The sequence below is a fragment of the Trachurus japonicus genome, chromosome 10 (assembly GCF_045865225.1).
Source record: "Trachurus japonicus isolate A0001 chromosome 10, Traja_1.0".
Taxonomy (NCBI): domain Eukaryota; kingdom Metazoa; phylum Chordata; class Actinopteri; order Carangiformes; family Carangidae; genus Trachurus; species Trachurus japonicus.
The window spans coordinates 5,134,777-5,161,625 of record NC_140916.1 but is presented as its reverse complement, the minus strand read 5'-3'; the positions used below and the strand labels follow the sequence as shown (position 1 = coordinate 5,161,625).

General features: G+C 42.2%; 1 protein-coding gene across 1 annotated transcript; it reads right to left on the bottom strand.

Annotated features, from left to right (window-relative positions):
• Window positions 1-4,722: 4,722 nt before the first annotated feature.
• On the bottom strand, window positions 4,723-26,628 carry rnf130 (ring finger protein 130). Its single transcript, XM_085789017.1, has 9 exons — window positions 26,088-26,628; window positions 24,417-24,847; window positions 18,873-19,064; window positions 18,088-18,338; window positions 11,289-11,360; window positions 8,420-8,502; window positions 7,323-7,419; window positions 7,036-7,222; window positions 4,723-5,152 (listed from the first exon to the last, which is right to left on the bottom strand). The coding sequence occupies exons 2-9, from the start codon at window positions 24,703-24,705 to the stop codon at window positions 5,040-5,042; spliced, it is 1,284 nt and encodes a 427-aa protein (XP_085645143.1). The 5' UTR covers window positions 24,706-24,847; window positions 26,088-26,628; the 3' UTR covers window positions 4,723-5,039.
• Between the last annotated feature and the right edge of the window lie 221 nt (window positions 26,629-26,849).

Sequence of the window (26,849 nt, the reverse complement as noted above, 5' to 3'; positions counted from 1 at the left end):
GTCATTTATTTTGGTCTGGCCCACACACCAGACAACTTTGGAGCAGACTGGCACGCTTTATCATTTATCCCCAGTTTAATTTATGCTGGAAAAATGTTTTGTTTGGCTACACTGAATATGATAAAAAAAACTAAATTCTCAGTTTTATATGATTAATTTGTTAATTATTTTATCCAAATTTTATATACATGAGTCTACATTTTCTGGTAAGAAGCCAAACTTCTTGGAACTGTCTGCATATGTTGGTCAATATATCTCCTCCCTCTGTGATTGTGAGAATAAAAAAGCTGTTAAAACGTATGATCTTTGTAAGCTTTACAAAATATTTATTTAAGTTTATGTTTTTTCTGTCTTGCTGTCAACCCCTGGCGTATTTATGATGGTTTGGTTGTGTATTAATGTTGTATACACTTATTTCATCTAACTGTATTCAGTCCTGTGTATACTCTTGTTGTCAATAAAGTTGTTAAAAAAAAACTTGTTCACGACATCTTGTTCAACTTATCGTTTCTAAATAAAGAGTAATTTAAAAAAAAATACCCTGTTCCACCCAAAACAAAAGAAATACATTACAAAATAATGAATAATTTCTATCCATCTAGTGAATTTTTAGGACTAAGATTTGGATTTGAAAGTAACTTGTGTGTGTTTTCTGTAAAGATGATATTGAAACAACAGAACACCTCTTTATTACATGCTCTAAAACCCAGCTGTTCTGGAAATTATTTACAGACTGGTTGAAAAGAAAAAAAACCAACAATGCCAGACTTAGACTACAATTGGATTTAACGATAAATGTTTTACTAATCCTAGCCAAATTCTTTATTCACTAAGCCAAATATCTAAAAACTCCACCCATCTTCACATGCTTCTTAAATGAATTACATCTCTATATTAAGTAAATGTATCAAGTCCAAACATGCCAAAGACCTCTAAACTTAAAACTGTGCCCAATTAATGACCACTTAGCAGCCATCTTGCATTTGTATTTGTGATTGTGATCAAATCCATGTGAACCTTGTCTTGGTGAACTTAGGTATATGCTTATATATATATCCTTTTTTCCCCTTTATTTCATTCAATTAACGTTTTTTTTAATTTCTAGGAGCATTGTGGTTCTTCTGTATGTGTATCTATGTATGTTGATGCTCAATAAAAAGAAAATGAAAAAAAAAAAAACTATGCTATGTTGTATAAAGGGTATTAAAGCTACCTAAAGGCCAAAAAAAGAAGTAAAAAAAAAGTACTATTTCATGTTTATTTGTGTTATTTCCCTTTCTAATGTCATCTTATGATATTTGTGTAATTGATGTGCAACAGTGATGAATACAGAGTCACTGTTAAAGGCAATAATGACGTTTAATGACATCAATGACGCTTAATTACATGAATGACGTTTAATTACATGACTGACGGTTATGAGGCTTTGACATTTAACGCTGAGGCAGTAGAGACACTGAACCGAAGCGTCACACTCGTCCTCCTCCTTCGTCGCCTCATCGTCTTCATCACTGTCGGCGCCACACGAGTCGACACCGAGAGACTCCATCAGGCCACTTCAGAGATAATATTGATCAATCAGGTTATAGATTGTATAATGCATTAAATATCTGATTATTACACGCTGAGTAGTTCAGAAGCTGTTTAATACACTTTAAAGGAGCAGCACGCCACTTCAGGGACCCTCAGATCTCTGAATGAATGTTATAGCAGGTCCTACAGACTACCTACAGTATAGTATGTCCTAGTTTAAATAGTTTCATCCGGCGAAGAGAGAAAAGTACAGTGTCACATTCAGGCCAAACAGACTTTGATCTTATTAAAGTCGTAATTCCACATCTGATTTTCCACTTAATGAGTTTAACCCTCCTGTTGTCTCCTGGGTCAAGGAAGGAAGGAAGAAAGGAAGGAAGGACGAAGGGAAAGATGTAAGAGAAGAAGGACGGAAAGATAGATGGAGGGAGGGAACAGATTGGGTCAAAAAGGAAGGAAGAAGTAAGGACGAAAGGAAGGGAGGAAAAAAGGATTGTGGAAAGAAGGAAAGGACAAAGGAAGGAAAGAAAGATGGAAGGAGGGAACAGATTGGGTCAAAAAGGAAGGAAGAAGTAAGGACGAAAGGAAGGAAGGAAGGGAGGAAAAAAGGATTGTGGAAAGAAGGAAAGGACAAAGGAAGGAAAGAAAGATGGAGGGGGGAACAGATTCATTCAAGGAAGGAAGAAGAAGGAAGGAAGAAGGGAAAGAAGGAAGGAAGGGAATAAGGATTGTGGAAAGAAGGAAGGAAAGAAAGATGGAAGGAGGGAACAGATTCATTCAAGGAAGGAAGAAGAAGAAAGGAAAGAAGGAAGGGGAAAAGGAAGGAAAGAAAGATGGAGGGAGGGAACAGATTGGGTCAAAAAGGAAGGAAGTAGTAAGGACGAAAGGAAGGAAGGGAGGAAAAAAGGATTGTGGAAAGAAGGAAGGGAAAAGGAAGGAAAGAAAGATGGAGGGAGGGAACAGATTCATTCAAGGAAGGAAGAAGAAGGAAGGAAGAAGGGAAAAAGGATTGTGGAAAGAATGAAGGGAAACAGGAAGGAAAGAAAGATGGAAGGAGGGAACAGATTCATTCAAGGAAGGAAGGAAGGAAAGAAGGAAGGGGAAAAGGGAAGGAAAGAAAGATGGAGGGGGGGAACAGATTGGGTCAATTGGATCAAAAGAGGAAGGAAGAAGAAGTAAGGACGACGGGAAGGAAGGGAGGGGAAAAGGAAGGAAGGGAAGAAGGAAGGATGAAGGAAGGGAACATATTGGGTCAACAGGAAGTTTAAATGTCTGGAAGCTCAACCGTCTCACTCAGAGCAGACGATTGGTTCTGACAACTGACTCTTCAGTTTTCAGATGATTTGACCCCTTTCACCTTTTTTCCATTTCTGTCTCACTCAGGTTCAAGTCCTGATCCGGTTTCTGAGGCGGCGGTCCCGTTCTGGAGCGGTCGGGAGGGTCCCTGAAAAGTTGGACTGCTTCTTTAAATCTAACAACAACTCTTTGTTCAACAGAGAAACAAGTTCCTGCTACAGGGAAGAAGAGGGGGAGTAACACTGTTAAAGTTCACATGGTTGTATCATCCTCCAGAGTCCAGGTCCTGGTCCAGATCCAGATCCAGGTCCAGGTCCTGGTCCTGGTCCAGATCCTCTAGTCGTCAGACAGGCGTTACAGTCCAGGTCTTAAGACTCATCCAGATTGTGACTTAAATCCACAAGTGTCGGAGAAGGAAGGAACTGTCCGTTGGCCAGGTTACAGGGAACACTCACAGTAACTTGGGTTCTGGTTCTGGTTCTGGTCTAACAGCTGTGGGGTTGGAAGACAACAGCCATTTCTAGAGACCTGGGTTAAAGGGGGGCGTTGTGAACCCTGAACCTTTAGGGAGCTCAGGGACGTTTCAGGGGAACCCCAACAGGAAAGACCTCATTAACTCTTTCGCGACCACTGACGAGTTAACTCGTCAAAACCGTTTTTTTTTTTTTTACAGATGATGATAATAGACACTCTCAGGTTCCCTGTGTGTGAATATGGTAGTCCTCTGATATGTACAACTTTGGGAGACATGCCACACTGCAGAGTACCGGTACAATGAGCCGATTGCCACTTGACACAAAAGTGCATTTTTCTCTGAAACTAGAGCGGGAGCTCAGTTTTTGGAGAAACCCAGCTCTCTTCTTCTACTTTGTACTCACGAACGAAACGGCGGAAAAACTCGCCGTTTTTTCGAGGAGCACGTTGGAAAGTCACTCTTCAACCACGTGAAAACCATTTGTTTCTAGGTGATGTACAGAGTTCGCTTCGACGTGAGAAAAAAGGTAAACAAATAGCCAAAAACATGTGGTCCGGAGCGGATGTGATGAGCAATTAGTGGGTCGCGAAAGAGTTAAAGATTCTTAAATCTGCTCAGATCCTAAATCCTACTGACCAGTTTTCTGGACCCAAGAACCTTTTTAGGCACTCAGAAACATCTCTAGGAACATTTTCAGGATCTAAAAAAAACAAACTTTTCCAGAAAGTTTTCAAAAGAACCCACGAGCCCTTTCAGGATCCAATAAATGTTTCAGGAAATCTTTAGAGGAGCTTGGGCACACGATGGAAACACCTTCAGGAACTCACACGCTTTGTCAGGAATCCTCTTCACAACCCAGAAGACGTTGGAAGAATCCTTTAAACAAAACCCTGTAACCTTGTTTAGAATAAATGACTTCAACTCCTCCTCTAGTTCACACTGCAAAAACTCAAAATCTTACCAAGAATATTTGTCGTATTTCTAGTCAAAATGTCATTTCTAGTCAAAACAAATCTCATTATACCTAAAATAAGTATATTTATACATATACATACATAGTTATACATTAAAAAGCAGCTTGTTTTTAGACACTTTTTACTTCTTTCAAGCAGATTTTCACTTGAAATAAGTAGAAAAACCTGACAATGGAGCAAGTTTTTCTTTCTTATTACAAACACAAAAAATTTCCTTTCACTGGCAGATTTTTCTACTATACTTACTTATTTCAAGTGAAAATTAGTTTGAAACAAGTGAAAATGATCTAAAAACAAGTTAATTTTTAGGTGATGAGTCTTATTTTCAGAGAAAAGAGTTTAGTTTTGACTAGAAATGAGACATTTTGACAAGAAATAAGACAAATATTCTTGGAAAGGAGTTTTTGCAGTGCAAGTTCTGGTTCCTGTCCAGGATCTGGAGGATTTGACCTGTCCACCAGTTCTAGTTTATCCAGTTCCACTTATTCTAGGTAAAATACAAGTGTGAGTGTCCAGCTAACGAGTTTAGTTCTTAGACCAGGCTCCAGACCAGGACCAGGACTCTAGAGACCACGTTCAGTCTGAAGATATTCAATGGTATAAATGCTCAATAGTCCATCCAGCCTGTCATTACCAGACCCCCCCCCCCCACTCAAAAAGGAAACACTTCCTCCTTCCTCCATCAGCAGATTGAGAGGAAACAGTGGTTGTTGTTGTTGGTGGTTGGGGAGGGGGGGGGGCTGTAACCATGACAACAGTCCTCAGGACTTGTTGTCGTCATAAAGGTCCAGCGAGGCCTGAATGTCTGGCAGCTCCATCTCACAGACGACGCTGCGAGGAGACATGGAGTTCCTGTTGAAGAAGTGGCCGCCGCCTGGAGAGGAAACACAAACAAACAGTCAGTCATCAGACCAGGTCCACACCAGACCAGGTCCAGATCAGACCAGGTCCACACCAGACCAGGTCCAGATCAGACCAGGTCCACGTTAGACCAGGCTTAGAGGGACAATTAGGATATGATCAGACTCTCTATTAACACAAATCTATGATCTATAATCAACCAACAGAAAAGAATGAGGTAATATTTTATATATATCAATTGGTTGATCCTATCAAAACGATTAAAACCTTCTGGCTCGTGGCGGCGACCCCTTCATGAGGTCTGGGTGACGTCTTATTCACCAAATGGTGAGGTCAGAGAGATCAATGAGGTCAGAGTCGCTACTCACATTATTTTATCTCTTCAGTTATTAGGTTGATGAATGCCAATTTTTGTCGTTTATTTATTTACTTTATCCTATTTATTAATTCTCTTCCGTATTGGAAAACTCTGGAATACTCTTGCATATCTGCACAATACATGACATCGCTGTTGGGAAACCATGAGTTGAACTGATTCACTGAAAACTGAGAGTTGAGTGTTGAGTTGTGAGTGATTGTTGGATGTGTTGCTGGGAGCTGTAAACTGAATTGCCCGTATGGGACAAATACATTTTTCTGAACTGAACTGAACAGAGCGATCAGGTTCATCTGATGACATCACATGTTGACATCATCTGGCTCCACCTGGTGGACAATCTGAGACAATGCAGAAGAACGTCTGTGCAACCAACTTCAACTTCAAACCTCTGCTCCATGTTCCGTGTCCTTTGTTCCATGTTCCACGCTCTATGTTGGAGTCTGTGTTCTGGTCTACGTTCCATGTTGTAGTCCAGGGCTGTGTCCAAAATCCCCCCTACTCACTATCTAGTGACCAGGCCATTTTGTAGTGGTGTCCGAATGTTTAGTGATTATTAATGTTCACTATATAGTGACTGAATCTATCCCACAATTCACCGCAAAATGTAGTGAACATCCGATGGTCACTAACCGGAGCAAGATATCCCATCATGCATTGCGGTCATGGATGGCCGTAACCACAGCGGCCCAGAGCGACCGGTGTAGCTACCAAATAAATGCAAGTAGTGACCGGTGTAGCTACCAAATAAATGCAGTAGTGACCGGTGTAGCTACCACATAAATGAAGTAGTGACCGGTGTAGCTACCAAATAAATGAAGTAGTGACCGGTGTAGCTACCAAATAAATGAAGTAGTGACCGGTGTAGCTACCACATAAATGCAGTAGTGACCGGTGTAGCTACCAAATAAATGCAGTAGTGCAGCAGCCTCAATAAATGTGTCCAGCTGCCAGAGTTGTCCGGTCGCGGCTTCCACAGACTCCCATAACAAACGTCAGAGCAAATTTCCTAACAAGCGTTATAAACTGACCACAGACTATGGATAGCGAGGCTAATTTCTGTTAGCCCGTCTATGGTGTTTTACATTATACGTTGGCATTAAGCTAGCGGACTTTATGCTTAGTTGTGACACTGGCTGTGTGTGTTTTGAACGTTGTTTCAAACTATGTGGGTTTGATTGAACATCTTTGATGCTTAAATATATATATTACCGCTTAATATATTGCTTTACTCCTCTTTTCTATGCTACACCGGCCGTTACCATGGATGTATCCATGGTACCTACACCGGCCGTTACAATCGCGGTCGGAACGTTTTAATTACACGACGTAATACGTCATTAACTGTGCGGCGGAGTAGTGTCCACTATATAGTCACTATATTGAATTCACTATATAGTGAGTAGGGAATGAGGGAGGGATTTCGGACACAACCCATGTTCTGGTCTATGTTCCATGTTGTAGTCTATCCAGCATTTTATTTTGAAATGCCGCGGTGTCATGCTGTGCTGAATTCTTACTGGTCACAGCGATGGTGATGTCAGCAGGCGTTCTGGGCGTGGCCTCGGGGTGGGGGGGGCTGAGCGGCTCCAGGCTGATGGACGGCTGGTTGTTGTCGCCCAGCGGCGCCCTCTGGCTGCCCGACGCCTGACTGACACCCAGACGCTCCACGTCCAGCACCACGCTGTCCACGCAGGGAAGACTGGTCTGAGGACAGAGGACAGAGGACAGACAGGGGGCGGAGCTTTAACAGGCGTCACACAGGAAGGGGGCGGGGCTTTAACAGGCGAGAGCGGCGGTGACTGACCATGATGCCGAGCGCTTTGAGGATGTTGAGTTTACACATGGGACAGGTGCAGTGCTCGTTCAGCCACGGGTCCACACACACCTTATGGAAGACATGTCTGCAGAGACAGGCAGCAGGTGGTCAGCAACCAGGACCAGGACCAGGACCAGGACCTGAGTCTGGTCCAGAACCAGGTCCATGTCCAGAGCTAGGACTACACTGCAAAAACTCAAAATCTTTCCAAGAATATTTGTCTTGTTCCTTGTCAAAATGTCTCATTTCTAGTCAAAACTAATCTCTTTTCACTTAAAGGGACAACGAGGAGTTTTGGAAAAGCGAAGCGTTTTCACACTACATTTATGAGCCTCGGCGCACCGTGAAATTCTTTGACCGGCGCAAGACAGACTCATGTTTTCATTCATCAAGAATTAAAGTCAGAGGTTCGAAGACGATCAGATACCGTCGTAGTTCCAACCATAAACGGCGATTCGGTGGCGTTATTCTCATGACTCGCCACGAAACCGAAAGTAAGGAAACGCTGGTCGGCTTGCCCAGCATTTCCACCACCACTAATAATAACAAAATAACGATAGAGACAAAACGATATATTTATAGAAAATGGGCCCATTAACAAGTGTGGGTAGCGGAGATTCATCCACATTAATATGAGACTTTTTTATTGTCGCGGAATTTTTTGTTCTGCCGATGGAGAAACTCCTCGTTGTCCCTTTAAAATAAGACTCATCACCTAAAAAATGAACTTGTTTTTAGATCATTTTCACTTGTTTCAAACATAATTTCACTTGAAATAAGTAGAAAAATCTGCCAGAGAAAGCAAGTTTTTTGTGCTTGCAATAAGAAAGAAAAACTTGCTCCACTATCAGATTTTTCTACTTATTTCAAGTAAAAATCTGCTTGAAAGAAGTAAAAAGTGTCTTAAAACAAGCTACTTTTGTGATTAGTCTTATTTTAAATATAATGAGATTTGTTTTGACTAGAAATTACATTTTGACTAGAAATAAGACAAATATTCTTGGTAAGATTTTAAGTTTTTGCAGTGTAGACCAGGACCAGGATCAGAAGTACAGGATGAGAACCATGTGGAGACAGTGACTCACTTGCAGGGCAGGATCCGAACGACGTCGTTGAGCTGATAAGATTCGATACAAACGGCACAGTGGTTGAAGTCCGGGTCCGTTTCCTGTGACACACAAACAACAACATATCAACCACATAACACACACTCTGGGGCCTCTTCAACAACTCTTCAACAACTCTTCATCAACTCTTCATCAGCTCTTCATCAACTCTTCATAAGCTCTTCATCAATTCTTCTTAAACTCTTCATCAATTCTTCAACTCTTCATCAATTCTTCTTCAACTCTTCAACAACTCTTCATCAACACTTCATCAATTCTTCTTCAACTCTTCTTCAAGTCTTCATTAATTCTTCTTCAACTCTTCATCAATTCTTCATCAACTCTTCAACAACTCTTCATCAACTCTCCATCAACTCTTCAACAACTCTCCATCAACTCTTCTTCAACTCTTCAACAACTCTTCATCAATTCTTCTTCAACTCTTCTTCAAGTCTTCATTAATTCTTCTTCAACTCTTCATCAATTCCTCATCAACTCTTCCAACAACTCTTCATCAACTCTTCTTCAACTCTCCATCAACACTTCAACAACTCTCCATCAACTCTTCTTCAACTCTTCAACAACTCTTCATCAATTCTTCTTCAACACTTCATCAACTCTTCATCAACTCTTCTCCAACTCTTCATCAACTCTTCTTCAAGTCTTCATTAATTCTTCTTCAACTCTTCATCAATTCTTCATCAACTCTTCATCAATTCTTCTTTAACTCTTCAACAACTCTCCATCAGCTCTTCTTCAACTCTTCATCAACTATTCAACTCTTCATCAATTCTTCTTCAACTCTTCTTCAACTCATCATCAACTCTTCATCCTCCAGTGACCATTACCTCTGAGTCTGGGTCCTGCTGCACGGGAGCAAATCTATGTTCCCCAGGTTCTGTGTTCCCCTCTTACCCAAAAAATGGTTCTGTGTTCCCGGCTTAGTGGAGAGCCGCCTCAATTGTAACGTTTTTCACTTTTCACTCTACTACACAGAGATCGTTTTATCTATATATGTCATATTTTCAGGCAAAGTACCAATACATGTCTGCTATCAAAAACGACTTAAAGGGATAGTTCACCCTAGAATGATATTTCGCTCATTATCTACTCACCCTCATGTTGACTAAGGGCTGGAAGAAGTTTCAGAGTCCACCGTCCCTTCTCTGAGTTACAGGGGGTCTTGGCGTAGCAGTGCATGTCCATATAACGGTTGCAAAGGGACACCAGAGCTCTTCGTAAAAAAACACACACAAAAAAACATCCAAATACCTCCATGCTGCTCGTATGTAATGTCCGTCTTGTGCTGAAGCCCCAAATTGCGTAATTGTCCCAAAAAAAATTAAATAAGTCTATATTTTAAGCTTGTTTGTAGCGGAAACTTCTCGAAGCTCCTCTTCCTGGTCCGTCCAAATCTCGCGTGATTTGCGCCGGCGTCAGTGCGGTTACTGCGAATCACGCGAGATTTGGACGGACCAGGAAGAGGAGCTTTGAGAAGTTTCCGCTACTGCTACGCCAAGACCCCCTGTAACTCAGAGAAGGGACGGAGGACTCTGAAACTTCTTCCAGCCCTTAGTCAACATGAGGGTGAGTAGATAATGAGCGAAATATCATTCTAGGGTGAACTATCCCTTTAAGGTTTTTCAATTAATAAAAGAGGTCTTGAGTAATATAACTGAAAGCGGACTGTGTCCGATGTTACAACTGAAGCGCTGGTGCGTCTTGATTTTAACAGGGGGTTTGATGATTGTAACACTGCTAAAAAAGTAGCATTAAACTCATCGTTTTCAGGTCAAATCAATTATATTTCATTCAGGGAACTGCTTAACGTTTCTTTAACACTAAGAATGTCCTATAAAAATATAGTATATTATTAAAACAGTTGGAGCGTTTGTGTGAATGCATGCGAACACTTATGCTGCGTTCGATTACACTCGGAACTTTTCTTTTTTCAGTAGCAGCGTTGCTCTTTCTCTCTCTCGCTCCCTCCCTCTCCCTCAAATAGCTAATATCCTTCCCCAGCAGTACTTTTTGATGTTCGAAAGACATCCAAACAAACATCACCACTGTGACCGGCCATGTTTTCCGAGGTTGTGCAATGAAACGCATTTACCTCGGAAGTCGTAATTTCCAATGAGTGCAATCGAACGCAGCATTAAGAGTCCCATTCTATACCTATACCTGCACTGACCCCTGTTGGGTCAAATATGTAGCAACACCTCAAATCACTTTTAGAGTCTATGCAAAAGAAAATCAGTCGGTTTGCACAAGTTTTATTGCAACAATATGCGTTACAAATGCGCCGCTCGGAGCACCGTCCATTTGGCGTTGTTTACAGAACACACCTACCAATAATTATGTGTTAAAATGATGCAAACTAGTGACTAACATATACATAATGACACCCAAGCGGATTTTAGCTCTGTAACATTAAAGAAAAAATCTGTAGTCAAAAACTAATGTGGGAGTGAATTTTTCTTATTTTGTGAATATCCAGCTTCTCCGACGATATCTCACCGCAGCGTGGAGGAAAACACTTGCACTTTCCTGGGCATGTGTATTACGGTCCTCGTCACATCCTGACGTAATGAAGTCATGACTGCATCAGCCAATCAAGAGAAAACGTGAACGTTACAACCGTGACGCGTTACTATTGAAGCGGCTCTCCCCTACTAAAAAAATGTTCCCCACTTATCCAAAAAAGGGAAGGGAATATAGCAATAATAGCATTGTTATGTTGTTTTAACATCTTTTTTTAGTAAGCGGGGAACCCCCGCTGCACAAGGTCTCAGAGCTAACAAGGCTAATGAAGCTAAAGACAGATGAATGATGAAGATGATGTGTTTACCTTGTCGCCCTTCTTCACTGTCCTTGTCGTCAACTTCCCAATGGCTTTCTTTGCTGCGTCACCAAGACGACGCTGAGACACAAAGGTCAGAGGTCAGTAACAGTGATGAACAATGCTATGAGCTTCTTATGAATGAGCATACAGTATATACTGACTAGATGCCGCGTTCCTAGGCAACTCTATTGAGTGGAATACGTCAACGCGGCCGCCATCTTGGTCCGGGGGAAGCCGTGTCTACTTACTGCACTATAGTCAACAGAGGCAGAGGTCTATCAACCATTAAAATTGCCATAACTCACTGAATATTCAACCGATTTTCAAGCCGTTTGGTTTATTATAGATGTCAGACATATATTTATGATACAACAACAAAATTTTTTTTTTTGAAAATTTTGTATAATTTTTGTTTTTATGTATTAAACATACACTTAGATACTCAGACACACACCCACATGCATAAATACACTGAAATTTGTTCTACAAGGGTCTGACCGCGTCTGACTGCTGGTCAGATGTTTATTATGTCTATGTTCAGAACCCCGGACCAAGATGGCGGCGCTATTGACGTACGCTGAGAAGCAGAACGCGGCATCTAGTCAGTATATATATCTATGATGAATAAGCAGCTTGTGTGATGATGTGTATGAATGCTTGTGTGTCTGTACAGTTTGGCTAGTAGTTTTTGCAGCTGTTCTTTTGTACTGTTTTTGTCTTGTTGTGAAGCAGCACTGCTCTTGTCTAAGAGAAATTTTTCCCACGGAAGACTAATAAATGATTCTAAAAAAAAAATTTTTAAGTATATTTTTTGGGCTTTTATTGCCTTTTAATTGATAGTACAGTCGAGAGAGAGACAGGAAATGGGGAGGCAGAGAGTGGGGGAATGACACGTAGGAAAGGGCCGTCCGACGCGGTACTCGAACCGAGGCCGCCTGCACCGAGGACTGAGCCTCAACATGGGGCGGCAGCTCTACCCAGTGAGCTAAACGCCACCCCTAATAAATGATTTTGAAGTTTTGAAGTTTGAAGCTGAAATTTAGCATGTTAGCCCTTTAGCTTTATATTACTATGATAGTATGTAGCTGTATGTTAGCATTTAGCCTTTAAGCTATAAATTACTATGATAGTATCCACCTTATTCCTAGCCCCCATGATGCTTTGCGGGAATTATGGGCGCAGCTTCCAGTGCGAACCGGAAGTAGCGTTTGTTTACATGCTAACAGTACGCGCTAATCCACTTTCTGCGAGCGTTAGAGACATAAAACACCACCTTTTACAACTCAAACGAGACAATATCATAATACCGCTGCCTACTAATATTGTGAGGTGTGAGGACGACTTAAAAAAGTGGCCAAAGATAAAAAGATAACGTACAGTAGCATATTTAGCTACTTGTTAACTTGGTTGCTTCAGTTGTTTTAGGCAACGAGCTATCTGCTAGCTCTGGAAAGTTGCCTCATAAGTTGGAATAATTAGTGTGACTGCTGAAGCAGTCACACTATTGTTCTTCTGTTTGGCCATTTTCTTCCGCCTTTTTACGGTCTTCTTCTAGTCCTTCATACTTTGTGCTATTTCAACAATTCATATATCAAAACGTGCAGCTTTTTTTGAACTTTATCGGCATTACTTTTCTCTTTTTAACTATTTATACTTTTTAAAATATTTAACTTTTTCACAAAAAATCTCACATTCATCAAAGTCTCAACCTCTCTTCTTCATAACTCCACTGTAGTGTAGGGGTTAGGGTGGATGTTTGCCAACCCTAAGGTCACTGGTTCGAATCCAAGGGAAGAACTCTTGTTATGTTATGTTGAATTCTGCTCTCCTCCCCCGCCTTCAATTGGTTACAGGTGTTTGTTATCTCCTTGATTACTCGTACCAGTTTGCAGCACATCATCACATTACAATGAATGACAACAGGTTTAAAAGCAGTGTGCTCTCTGTAGCCGAGTGGCAGAGTAAAGGTTTAGTGATCATATGGTCATGGGTTCGATTCCTGCCTCAGTCTTTTCACTTCATTGCTTGACTTTTGATTCCAATTATTCAGCTGTCATTGGACAGTCTTTGATTCCTCATAGTATAAAGCTCATTGTAACTCAGGTTCTCTGTGGCCATATGGTTAGTGCTCAGCCTGAAATTCACAGACATTTTCATTCTAAGTCATTCAAGCTTGACTCTCAAGCTTTCTTGATGTTGACAGTGTGCAGATCATTAACAGACAACAGTCTCTGCAACTGTGTGTGCACCGTGGCCTAGAGGCAGAGTGGAAGTCTAATAACCATGAGGATGTGGGTTCGATTCTGACCTTGGTCAAACATTTGTATGGTGATCACAGCTTGCACTATTTGTTAATTCTGCAACAGCGTTCAGTTGCTGTCAGCAGTCACACCATTTCCATTCTTGGAAATGCTTTTTCTAGTTTTATTTTAAAACACATTCCTCTTTTATAAAGAAATGCATATGTGTGTGTGTGGGGGGGGTCTCTCTCTCACTTACCTCTTTACTGTCTGCTCTCAGGGATTGTGTGTGTGTGGTGGTGGGGGAGTATTTTACTGTAGGTTCTCACCATGGATCTATTATAAGACCACACACAGACACATCCGAGTGTCCAACCAACAAAGTTGTAGTAAAAAAAAAATCCATTTAGTTTATTTTAATCATAAAGACCTATACTTTTGATACAGAGGGGGGTGTGTCAGTGTACACAACGTTTACACGGAATGAAACAGTAAACATAAAATTGCGTGTATCATTTAGGGATATAAAAACCCCTAAATGATACACGCAATTTTTTATACATATTTGTATACATATAGTCTTATAGATTCGGGGTCTAGATATTTATGTACCTGTGCAAATCAGCGGGTGACACCAAACAACGTCTGCCCAAGCAAGTCACAGCTTTTATTTTTCTCACACTCACACACACCAGTGTCCTGGAGAGATGCAGCCGCATCTGAGGGGACGATAGCGCGTGTGCGTGTGTGCGCATAGCGTGTGTTGTTGCCCCTTCTCCACTACACAGTTACAGCTCAGATCTACTCGACTTGGTTTAGGTTCTTTTAATCACAGTCATAGTTTGTCATATTAAAGCGGGTTCGTCAGCACCGCGGAGCTGATCGCTGTGTCTCTAATCAATGAGCATTTCCCACCGACTCTCTTTTTTCTCTCCTTTCGTCAGCTCCAAACTCACTCTTCTGCACCGCGATTACGAACCGCAGCGTGGTTTCAAACACAGCTGTTATTTAACTCATGTGTCAGAATAACAATAATCTCGAGGGGGGGGCTGTTACATTCATTACAATGCATTTCTCCTCTGTGACGGGCGGCGCGCCCCCACACTCCCGTCACAACACACACACACGCCCAGTGGCCTCTCCCGGTTCAGCCCCGTCCACTTCTCGGTCTCCTGCCCAGGTTACGTTGTACGAGCTGACCTGTTGGTCCGAGTGGCCCCGGTCCAAGCGGACCTGTTGGTCTGACTCGTCCAACACAGTCCAGTCCTCCACCCGCAGCCCCCAGAAGCTGCAGACGGGTCAACCAAACAGCACTACTCCCTCTCTTCACTCGAGCTGATTTTTTAATTAGGAGCGCTCACCACCATGGATCAATAACCGATCTATTATCACTACATGAATTACCTCATCTACCGAATTAACTAAGAAAACAGAAAACAATGTGAAAACGTTCAAATAAACCGCTAACAGTAATGAAGACGGCTAGCAACCACTGCTGTTAGCCAATGGCTCACTGCTACTTCCGGTGCTGACCGGAAGTTCCACCCATAACCGTTTCTACAGTAACGACCCCAGGAATAAGGTGGATAGCTTAAATTGCATTTTTTAGCTAGTGCGCCGCCATCTTGTCGTTCGACAGTCCGTGACGTCACAGGGTTGGTTGCCTCCGCTGGCTGACAGCCACAGACAGTGAAAGTGAAGGACATAGCTACAGACAGAGACGGTAAAACATGAAACTGTGGAGGCCCTGGATTAGAAGAGACACAGAGGAGACCTCTACTGTGTTGCTCCTTCTGTGACACTAGTTTTACAGTGTTAAAAACTAGAAAAAAAAACTCTGTTTTCATTAACTGCCGCTAATAAGGAGCCTTCGCAGCAGCGGAGCTGTTAACAAGACTCCTCTGCTGATCTCGGTGTGATCATTTCTTACAGCATGTTTACATCCACAGGAAAATTCTGATCAACACTGAAAGTTGATCATTCACCGGATCAACCGACAACAACCTGACGTTACTCCGACAGTTTTCAGTTTCCTGCCTCAGCCCGTCCTCATCCCCCGACCGGCCCACGTTCACACCGTGATAAGCATCAGTCACCGCGGGGAGAGAGGCTGGACCCTCCGGTCTCACACCGAGGGTCCTTCACAACCACACACACACACACACACAGACAGCAGCGATCTGATGACATCGGTATTAACTGTAATAGCGCCCATCACCAATAACAAGGGAAAATCTCTGATCTCATCCTCCACACACCCAGCCCTCAGCAGAAGACTATTCAAACAATAAATATGTCTTACCTTTACTCCAGGTGTCCAAAACAGTCAGCAGCAGCAGTCATCCAGCTCCAACAGTTTAATAATCCACCGATATTCCCGTTTACATCGCGTTCCTCGCAGCCAGCGCGGTGTTTCATTCATTTGCATTGTGTGAAAAAAAAATAAAAATAAAAATTAGCGGCGGCAACAGCCGTGTTTCTGATCAACCGGATCTGTGTTGTCCGGTTCCACCGCGTTGTTTACTCCCGGTGCAACGTTACTTCCACACGGACACAGTCCGCGCGGCTCGGACGCGGTGTGTCGGACTGTCTGGACCTCTGGACCGGTGGTCTGGACTCGGTACCAGCAGCAGAGAGGCTTCACTGTCTCTTCTGTCAGCCTCTCCTGTCAGGAGCTGAAGCTAAAGCTAAAGCTAAAGCTAACGTTAGCTAAAACTTTTTTTTTCACACAATGCAAATGAATGAAACACCGCGCTGGCTGCGAGGAACGCGATGTAAACGGGAATATCGGTGGATTATTAAACTGTTGGAGCTGGATGACTGCTGCTGCTGACTGTTTTGGACACCTGGAGTAAAGGTAAGACATATTTATTGTTTGAATAGTCTTCTGCTGAGGGCTGGGTGTGTGGAGGATGAGATCAGAGATTTTCCCTTCTTATTTATTGGTGATGGGCGCTATTACAGTTAATACCCGATGTCATCAGATCGCTGGTGTGTGTGTGTGTGTGTGTGTGTGTGTGTGTGTGTGTGTGTGAGGTTGTGAAGGACCCTCGGTGTGAGACCGGAGGGTCCAGCCTCTCTCCCCGCGGTGACTGATGCATATCACAGTGTGAACGTGGGCCGGTCGCGATATTTTTTTTCCTACTATGGCCACGCCAAGACCCGCCTTACTCCGCCTCTGATTGGCTGCCTCTGCAAGGCTAAGCCTATACCTGCCTCTTACCCTAACCTTAACCACTCCCTTCACACGCCTAAACCAACCGTCTTTGCCTAAACCTAACCGTCAGAGTAGAGGGCCTCGTGATAAGCCAATCAGAGGCCTAGTAAGGCGGGTCTTGGCGTGGCCATAGTAGGAAAAAAAATTTCGCGGGCCGGTTGGGGGATGAGGACGGGCTGAGGCAGGAAACTGAAAACTGTCGGAGTAACGTCAGGTTGTTGTCGGTTGATCCGGTGAATGATCAACTTTCAGTGTTGATCAGAATTTTCCTGTGGATGTAAACATGCTGTAAGAAATGATCACACCGAGATCAGCAGAGGAGTCTTGTTAACAGCTCCGCTGCTGCGGAGGCTCCTTATTAGCGGCAGTTAATGAAAACAGAGGTTTTTTTTCTAGTTTTTAACACTGTAAAACTAGTGTCACAGAAGGAGCAACACAGTAGAGGTCTCCTCTGTGTCTCTTCTAATCCAGGGCCTCCACAGTTTCATGTTTTACCGTCTCTGTCTCCCACATAGCAAGACGGGTCTGGCCCAGTTCTGGCCCACATGATGTACTAACATCTGGCCCACATACTGCAAAGAATGACGGCCCTTTACTGGCCCGGATCTGGTTTACCAGAGCTGGTCCACACATGGGCCAGCTCTGGGCCAGCTGTGGACATACTGTTTGGCCCTGAGCTGGCCCATGTGTGGCCCACGTCTGGCAAACCGGATCTGGGCCAGTAAAGGGCCGTCATTCTTTGCAGTATGTCGGCCAGATGTGGTTTGCCATGTGTGGCCCAGCTCTGGCTAAATGGATGTCAGCCTCAAGTAGGCCTATACCTTAATCAAGAAATATGCTTTGTTTGGCACAGATTAAAAATGTCTCAGCACCTGTCATACATTGTTTTTTTTATTTAACACTTATGGTTAAAGTACATTTCATTTCATATTTCAATGCAAAACGTCAAACTAAACTTAAAAATTCTCCTTAATGGTTACGTTTCATGTGTTAGTTTGACAATTTTTAAGTACAGTGTAAAACAGTTTAATTAACTATGTGTATTTGGCTGGCTGCTTCACCTCCACTTTAAGCTATACATTACTATGGTAGCTGTATGTTAGCATTTGGCCTCAAGCTATAAATTACTATGATAGCTGTAGCTGTGTGTTAGCATTTGGCCCTTTAGCTTTACTGTGATAGGATGTAGCTGTGTGTTAGCATTTAGCCTTTCAGATATTAGTAGCCTATGTAGCTGTGTGTTAGCATTTAGCCCTTTAACTTTATATTACTGTGATAGCATGTAGCTGTATGTTAGCATTTAGCCCTTTAGCTTGATATTACTATGACGACCATGTCAGTGTGTTACCTGGCTGCGGTCCCTGGCGCTGGTGTAGCGGATCTTCTGGATGAAGTAGAAGATGAGCCAGGCTGAGGAGATGATCATGAGGACGATGAAGGAGATGGAGACGAAGACCAACGAGCCTCTGTTGATGTTTTTGGTGGGACCTCGTTGACCCACCACCAGCGAGACCAGGACCGTCAGGTTTCTCTCCAGGTGAGCCAGGATCTCTTTACCGTACGCCTCCGTGATCATCACTGCCACCATGTCACCAGTACCTGCACACAGAACCAGGACCAGGACCAGGACCAGGGCCAGGATCAGGATCAGCACAATACAGGGGCTTCACTGTGATAACTACTGTGTAACACCAGAGCAACGGTAAACATGATGCGGCGTGCAACAGCATCAACAGTAGGCCTACTGTAGTACGAACACACAGATGCTTGTTTTTACAATTCAATCCATTCAGTTTTCTCATTATTTCATTCTGAGCTCATGTCGCACACACACACACACAACTAACCCTACACAGTGACCTCATCAATTAATGACACATTCCTCACTATATTTAGAAGTTGACATCGATCTGCAGGAAGTTACTGTTACACACACACACACACACACACACACACACACACACACACACACACACACACACACACACACACACACACACACACACACACACACACACACACACACACACACACACACACACACACACACACACACACACACACACACACACACACACACACACACACACACACACACACACACACACACACACACACGTTAGCGTCCCCCACCTTCGTGTCCCATCTTGACCGTCTTGTCGGTGGAGTTGTTGTAGATGAGGACGGCCGTGGCGTTGAACGCTGCCGCCTTCAGGATCTTCTCTTTGAAGGTGCAGTTCCCTCTCTGCAGCAGCGCCACCCAGTGGACGCTCCGGGGAGGGACCAGGAAGCGAGTGTTGGGGTCGCAGCCCTGCCGGTCCACCACTGAGGAGACACACAGTTACCATGGTTACCGCATCGGTCCCTCCTCAGCCTTCATATATGATGCAACTATAGAGTCCAGCTCGATCCCTTTACCGGCCGCAACCATAACCAATAATTCATAATCAGTGACTGAAGGAGAAGAGGTCACATTTCATTTTATTCTATTCTATTTTATAAAATGTTATTGTTGTTAAAAGTTGTAATTTTATTTATCTATTTTCTATTGCTATATTTTATTTTATTGTTGTTTTTAATCTTCGTGCATTAGTCTCCATGCTTTTTCTTGTTTTACCTTCTATATATATATATATATTGTTCAATCAAAATGTAAAGCACTTTGAACGGCATCTTTTTGCTTTGAAAGGTGCTATATAAATAAAATTTGATTGATTGATTGATTGACATGGTCAGAGTCAAGGCGAGTCGAGAGTCTCCGCAACCAGAGGACAGAATCCTGACCCACTAGGCTACTGGATCTGGACCTCAGTGTCCCAGGATGCTTTGCTCTGCCCAGGCCACTTACCAATCAATTAGATCGTCTATGGAGATTTCAGATTTCAAAATAAACTGAAACTAAAATTCCAAATTCCATTTTAACCCGTAGGAAAAGCTGCGTGTTGACTGGGTGTAAAAATGTGTTAACAGGAGGGATTGTGGGTAAAATGTGCTTTGTCCTGCGGTCAGGTAAACAGTGACTGAGTCTGTCTCTGGGTTTCTGGGTCAGTGTTGGTGGACCAGTGGTCTCACTGTGTCCGTTAACCAGAGAGTGAAGCTCTGTCTCCGTGGACCAATCAGACGCTGCAGACCATCCGTCCAGCAGCTGCAGTGTCCTTGGAACGTCTGACTGTAATCTGACACTTGAGAGCAGAGACACTGCGACCTTCAGCAGCCTGAACGCAGCACAACACAACCTGGACCTCTGCAGTGTCTCAACACAACACTGAACACTCACACTGACAGGGCAGCGCAGGGGCACCGCTACAGAGACACAACAATACCACAAAGAGACACTACAACACTACAAAGAGACACAACAACACTACAAAGAGACACAACAATACCACAAAGAGACACTACAGTACTACAAAGAGACACTACAACACTACAAAGAGACACAACAATACTACAAAGAGACACTACAATACTACAAGGAGACACAACAACACTACAAAGAGACACTACAACACTACAAAGAGACACAACAATACTACAAAGAGACACAACAACACTACAAAGAGACACTACAATACTAAAAATAGACACTACAACACTACAAAGAGACACTACAATATTAAAAAGAGACACTACAATACCACAAAGAGACACTACAATACTAGAAAGAGACACTACAACACTACAAAGAGACACAACAATACTAGAAAGAGACACTACAACACTACAAAAAGACACAACAATACCACAAAGAGACACAACAACACTACAAAGAGACACAACAATACTACAAAGAGACACTACAACACTACAAAGAGACACTACAATACTAAAAAGAGACACTACAACACTACAAAGAGACACAACAATACTACAAAGAGACACTACAACACTACAAAGAGACACTACAATACTAAAAAGAGACACTACAACACTACAAAGAGACACAACAATACCACAAAGAGAGACAACAACACTACAAAGAGACACTACAATACTAAACAGACACTACAACACTACAAAGACACACATCAATACTAGAAAAAAACAATACCACAAAGAGACACTACAATACTACAAAGAGACACAACAACACAACTACAAAGAGACACAACAGAACTAGAAAGAAACAATACCACAAAGAGACACTACAATACTACAAAGGGACACAACAATACTTAATAGACACACAACAATACTACAAATAGACACTACAATACTACAAAGAGACACAACAATATCAGAAAGAGACACTACAATACAAAGAGACATAACAATACTACAAAGACACACAACAATACCACAAAGAGACACTACAATACTACAAAGAGGCACTACAACACTATAAAGAGACAATATGGTACTAGAAAGAGACACTACAATACAACAAAGACACACTACACTACTAAATAAGGACACTACAATACAACAAAGAGACACTACACTACTAAATAAGGACACTACAATACAACAAGGAGACACTACATTACTAAATAAGGACACTACAATACAACAAGGAGACACTACACTACTAAATAAGGACACTACAATACTACAAAGAGACACTACACTACTAAATAAGGACACTACAATACAACAAGGAGACACTACATTACTAAATAAGGGCACTACAATACAACAAGGAGACACTACACTACTAAATAAGGACACTACAATACTACAAAGAGACACTACACTACTAAATAAGGACACTACAACACAACAAAGAGACACTCACCACTAAATAAGGACACTACAATACTACAAAGAGACACTACACCACTAAATAAGGACACTACAATACTACAAAGAGACACTACACCACTAAATAAGGACACTACAATACTACAAAGATACACTACACTACTAAATAAGGACACTACAATACTACAAAGAGACACTACACCACTAAATAAGGACACTACAATACTACAAAGAGACACTACACCACTAAATAAGGACACTACAATACTACAAAGAGACACTACACCACTAAATAAGGACACTACAATACAACAAAGAGACATTACACCACTAAATAAGGACACTACAATACAAAGAGACATAACAATACTACAAAGACACACAACAATACCACAAAGAGACACTACAATACTACAAAGAGGCACTACAACACTATAAAGAGACAATATGGTACTAGAAAGAGACACTACAATACAACAAAGACACACTACACTACTAAATAAGGACACTACAATACAACAAAGAGACACTACACTACTAAATAAGGACACTACAATACAACAAGGAGACACTACATTACTAAATAAGGACACTACAATACAACAAGGAGACACTACACTACTAAATAAGGACACTACAATACTACAAAGAGACACTACACTACTAAATAAGGACACTACAATACAACAAGGAGACACTACATTACTAAATAAGGGCACTACAATACTACAAAGAGACACTACACTACTAAATAAGGACACTACAACACAACAAAGAGACACTCACCACTAAATAAGGACACTACAATACTACAAAGAGACACTACACCACTAAATAAGGACACTACAATACTACAAAGAGACACTACACCACTAAATAAGGACACTACAATACTACAAAGATACACTACACTACTAAATAAGGACACTACAATACTACAAAGAGACACTACACCACTAAATAAGGACACTACAATACTACAAAGAGACACTACACTACTAAATAAGGACACTACAATACAACAAAGAGACACTACACCACTAAATAAGGACACTACAATACTACAAAGAGACACTACACCACTAAATAAGGACACTACAATACAACAAAGAGACACTACACCACTAAATAAGGACACTACAATACTACAAAGAGACACTACACTACTAAATAAGGACACTACAATACTACAAAGAGACACTACACCACTAAATAAGGACACTACACCACTAAATAAGGACACTACAATACTACAAAGAGACACTACACCACTAAATAAGGACACTTAAATACAACAAAGAGACACTACAATACTACAAAGAGACACTACACTACTAAATAAGGACACTACAATACTACAAAGAGACATGACTACAGTACTAAATAAGGACACCACAATACTACAAAGAGACACTACACTACTAAATAAGGACACTACAATACTACAAAGAGACACGACTACACTACTAAATAAGGACACCACAATACTACAAAGAGACACTACACCACTAAATACGGACACCACAATACTACAAAGAGACACTACACTACTAAATAATGACACCACAATACTACAAAGAGACACTACACTACTAAATAAGGACACCACAATACTACAAAGAGACACTACACCACTAAATAAAGACACTACAATACTACAAAGAGACACTACACTACTAAATAAGGACACCACAATACTACAAAGAGACACTACACCACTAAATAAGGACACTATAATACTACAAAGAGACACTACACTACTAAATAAGGACACCACAATACAACAAAGAGACACTACACCACTAAATAAGGACACTACAATACTACAAAGAGACACTACACTACTAAATAAGGACACTACAATACTACAAAGAGACACTACAATACAACAGACACTACAAAACTAGAAAGATACACAACAATCCTACAAAGAGACACTACAATACTACAAATAGACACTACACTGCTAAATAAGGACACGACAATACAACAAAGAGACACAACACTGCGACAAAAAGACACAAGACAACAAAGACACACTAAATTACCACAAAGAGACACTACAAGACCTCAGAGATACTATAGGAAACTTCACTACTACAGAGACTGATAATACTAAGGAAACACTGCACAGGGTAGTGTGTCCTCAGGTGTGTGTTGTGTCCTCAGCTGTGCCCAGCCCTTTATCAGGAGCATGTTAGAACAGAGTTGGGCCCCGTAGTGCAGGTTTTAGCACGTTGTAGCAGCATTCTGCAACAGGAACCAACATTTTGCTAATTGATCTCATGTGGTCCCCAACTCACAGTCTGTCTCTTGTTGTTGTTGTTGTTGTGTTTCTCTCTCTTTGTTTTCTCTTATTGGTAAAGCTTTGTCTTTCTCTTTGTCATGTTTTTCTACCTAACACCTTCCTGCCAATGGGACAAGACATGGAAACCAGCCATTTGGCCATAATCCCATTCATATTTACATTCTAAATGTCCATCAACATGAAATTGAAATTTTGTCCCCTGGTGTGTGTTGTGTCCTCTGCACTGCAAAAACTCAAAATCTTACCAAGAATATTTGTCTTATTTCTAGTCAAAACTAATCTCATTCTACTTAAAATAAGACTCATCACATTAAAAACAAGCTACTTTTTAGACACTTTTTACTTCTTTCAAGCTGATTTTCACTTGAAATAAGTAGAAAAATCTGATAGTGGATCAAGTTTTTCTTTCTTATTACAAGCACAAAAAACTTGCTTTCACTGGCAGATTTTTCTACTTATTTCAAGTGAAAATTTGTTTGAAACAAGTGAAAATGATCTAAAAACAAGTTAATTTTTAGGTGATGAGTCTTATTTTAAGTGGAAAGAGATTAGTTTGAATAGAAATGAGACATTTTGACAAGAAATAACACAAATATTCTTGGAAAGATTTTGAGTTTTTACAGTGTGCTGTGTGTTGTGTCCTCTGCTGTGTGTTGTGTCCTCTGTACCTCCATGGTGTGGTGCTGGTGCGATGACGAATCCCCGTGTGTCTACTTTGGGTGAGTTCTGTCCATACGTCCCGTCGTCGCTGCTCATGGTGTGGACGGTGTGTCCTCGTCCGTCCAGCACCGTGGCGTTGACCGTGGCTCCGACATACTCCTCCGAGACAATGTTCCTGTCGGACCGAGCTGCCGACACGGAGCCAGAGGTCAAGACCAGGACCTGGACCTGGACCTGGAGCAGGACGAGGACCGGGACTGAAGAGACGGGGAGACAAGTCCACTTCAGGGATGTCATGTCGTCCCCTTGGTGGTCTTCACATCCAAAGTGTCAGGAAACAAAGGACTCCTTTACACCAGAACGAGTCCAGGTCTTACCAGGTCCTGGACCAGACCACCAGTGTCCTCAACACGTCTCAGCGTCTCCTCTTCTAAAACATCTGTGTTAAAATGGACATGGGACAAAGTGGACATTAGACATCATTTAGTCACTATTTGTCTCTGTTTTGTGCGTACATGTTTATTAATCTGTCTCTGTCCTTAAAATCTGTTCTTTATCTTAATGTCTCTTTGGTGTCTACTGTCCTCCAGTCCGCTAATGTCCTTTGTCCACTGTCTATTCTGAAAATACTAATAATGAAAATGTCCTCATGTGTCTGTCTCCTGACGTCTGTCTTACATTGTCTTCATGTCCTGCTAGGATCTTTGTTTTAAAGACAGATATGTCTTAATGTCCTTTGTGGACATGTAATGTCTCATTTACGTCCCGTTTGTCTCAGCTACATCAAATGCCCCAAAAACGTCTTCTTGTCTCTTTACATCCCCACAGAGTGTCTTCATGTCTTCCTCAACGTTTGTCTTGGTTTTATGTCTTCAGATTATCAGATAAAACGACGTGTCTGTCTCCTGTGTTTATTAAATGTCCTTCAGTTCAATCAGATATCACGTGTCCTCCTGTGTCTCTGTCTTTACCTTTTCTTTGTCTACCACTATTTACACCGTTAGTCCATGTCCTCCTGTCTTTAGTACACAGGGTTTTTAAAAGTGTTAAAATGGACATGGGACAAAGTGGACATTAGACATAATTTAGTCACTGTCTGATTTGTCCTCATGTCGTCATTTGTCTCTGTTTTGTGTGTCCATGTTTATTAATCTGTCTCTTTGGTGTCTACTGTCCTCCAGTCCTCTAATACTAATAATGAAAATGTCTTCATGTGTCTCTCTGCATGTCCTGCTAGGATCTTTGTTTTAAAGACAGAGATGTCTTAATGTCCTTTGTGGACATTTAATGTCTCATTTACGTCCTGTTTGTCTCAGCTACATCAAATGCCCAAAAATGTCTTCTTGTCTCTTTACATTCCCACAGAGTGTCTTCATGTCTTCCTCAACGTTTGTCTTTGTTGTCTTGGTTTTATGTCTTCAGATTATCAGATAAAACGACGTGTCTGTCTCCTGTGTTAATTAAATGTCCTTCAGTTCAATCAGATATCACGTGTCCTCCTGTGTCTCTGTCTTTACCTTTTCTTTGTCTACCACTATTTACACCGTTAGTCCATGTCCTCCTGTCTTTAGTACACAGGGTTTTTAAAAGGCCCACATGACTCTGTCCACTTCTGCTCTCTGTCTTTTTGTCCTTTTTTTAAATGTCTAATACAGTTTTGTTTTTTTTGTTTTTTTTACCTTTAATGTCCTGTTCTGTCCCAGTCAGAGCGTCTTCTGTTCTGTTTGTCCCGCGGATGTTTTATTATTGATGTCTCTGGGTGTCCTCCTCTCCTTCTTCAGCCTGTGTATGTCCCAGCATGTGGATGTCGTCGTCGCTGCGCCCCAGGTGGAGGACAGACAGACCGTGAGGACATCAGCAGCAGCAGCAGCAGCAGGCCCACATCTGGACCTGACTCGGCTCGGCTCGGTCAGAGCTGGTCTGGATCTCCGCGGGGCCTCATCGTGGCTCCGTGACTCAGAGAAGCGGCTCTGCCTGCTTTGTCTCCCCGTCTGCAGCGGACACACAGGCGGCCTCCCGGTGCGCCGACCCCCGCTGTCCGCTCCGGTTCTGGTTCTGGTCCAGTTCTGGATGTGCAGCTGCAGCGGAGCTCAGTGCTGGTGCTGGATCCGGATCCTGCTGCTGCTGCTCCGGGTTTAATTCCTGTTTCTGTCTCTGTCTCGGTGTCTCTGCGCTGCGCTGCGCGGTGCGGAGGCAGAGCCGCGTCTGTCCGTGTCTCCGCCGTCAGGACGCACTGCGCATGCGCTCACAGCCGTGGCATTGGGGGGTGGGGGGTAGAGGGGGGGCAGACAGGGCTGTGTGTGATGATACCTTCCTGTTTAGGTAGCCGAGATTAACACCAAGTATCGCGGTACCTGCCGAGAGAGAGAAAGGCAGTGTTCTGTCTGTCCACCTCCACTGACAGGGATCTCTACCATAGATATACACATGTATAGACACTC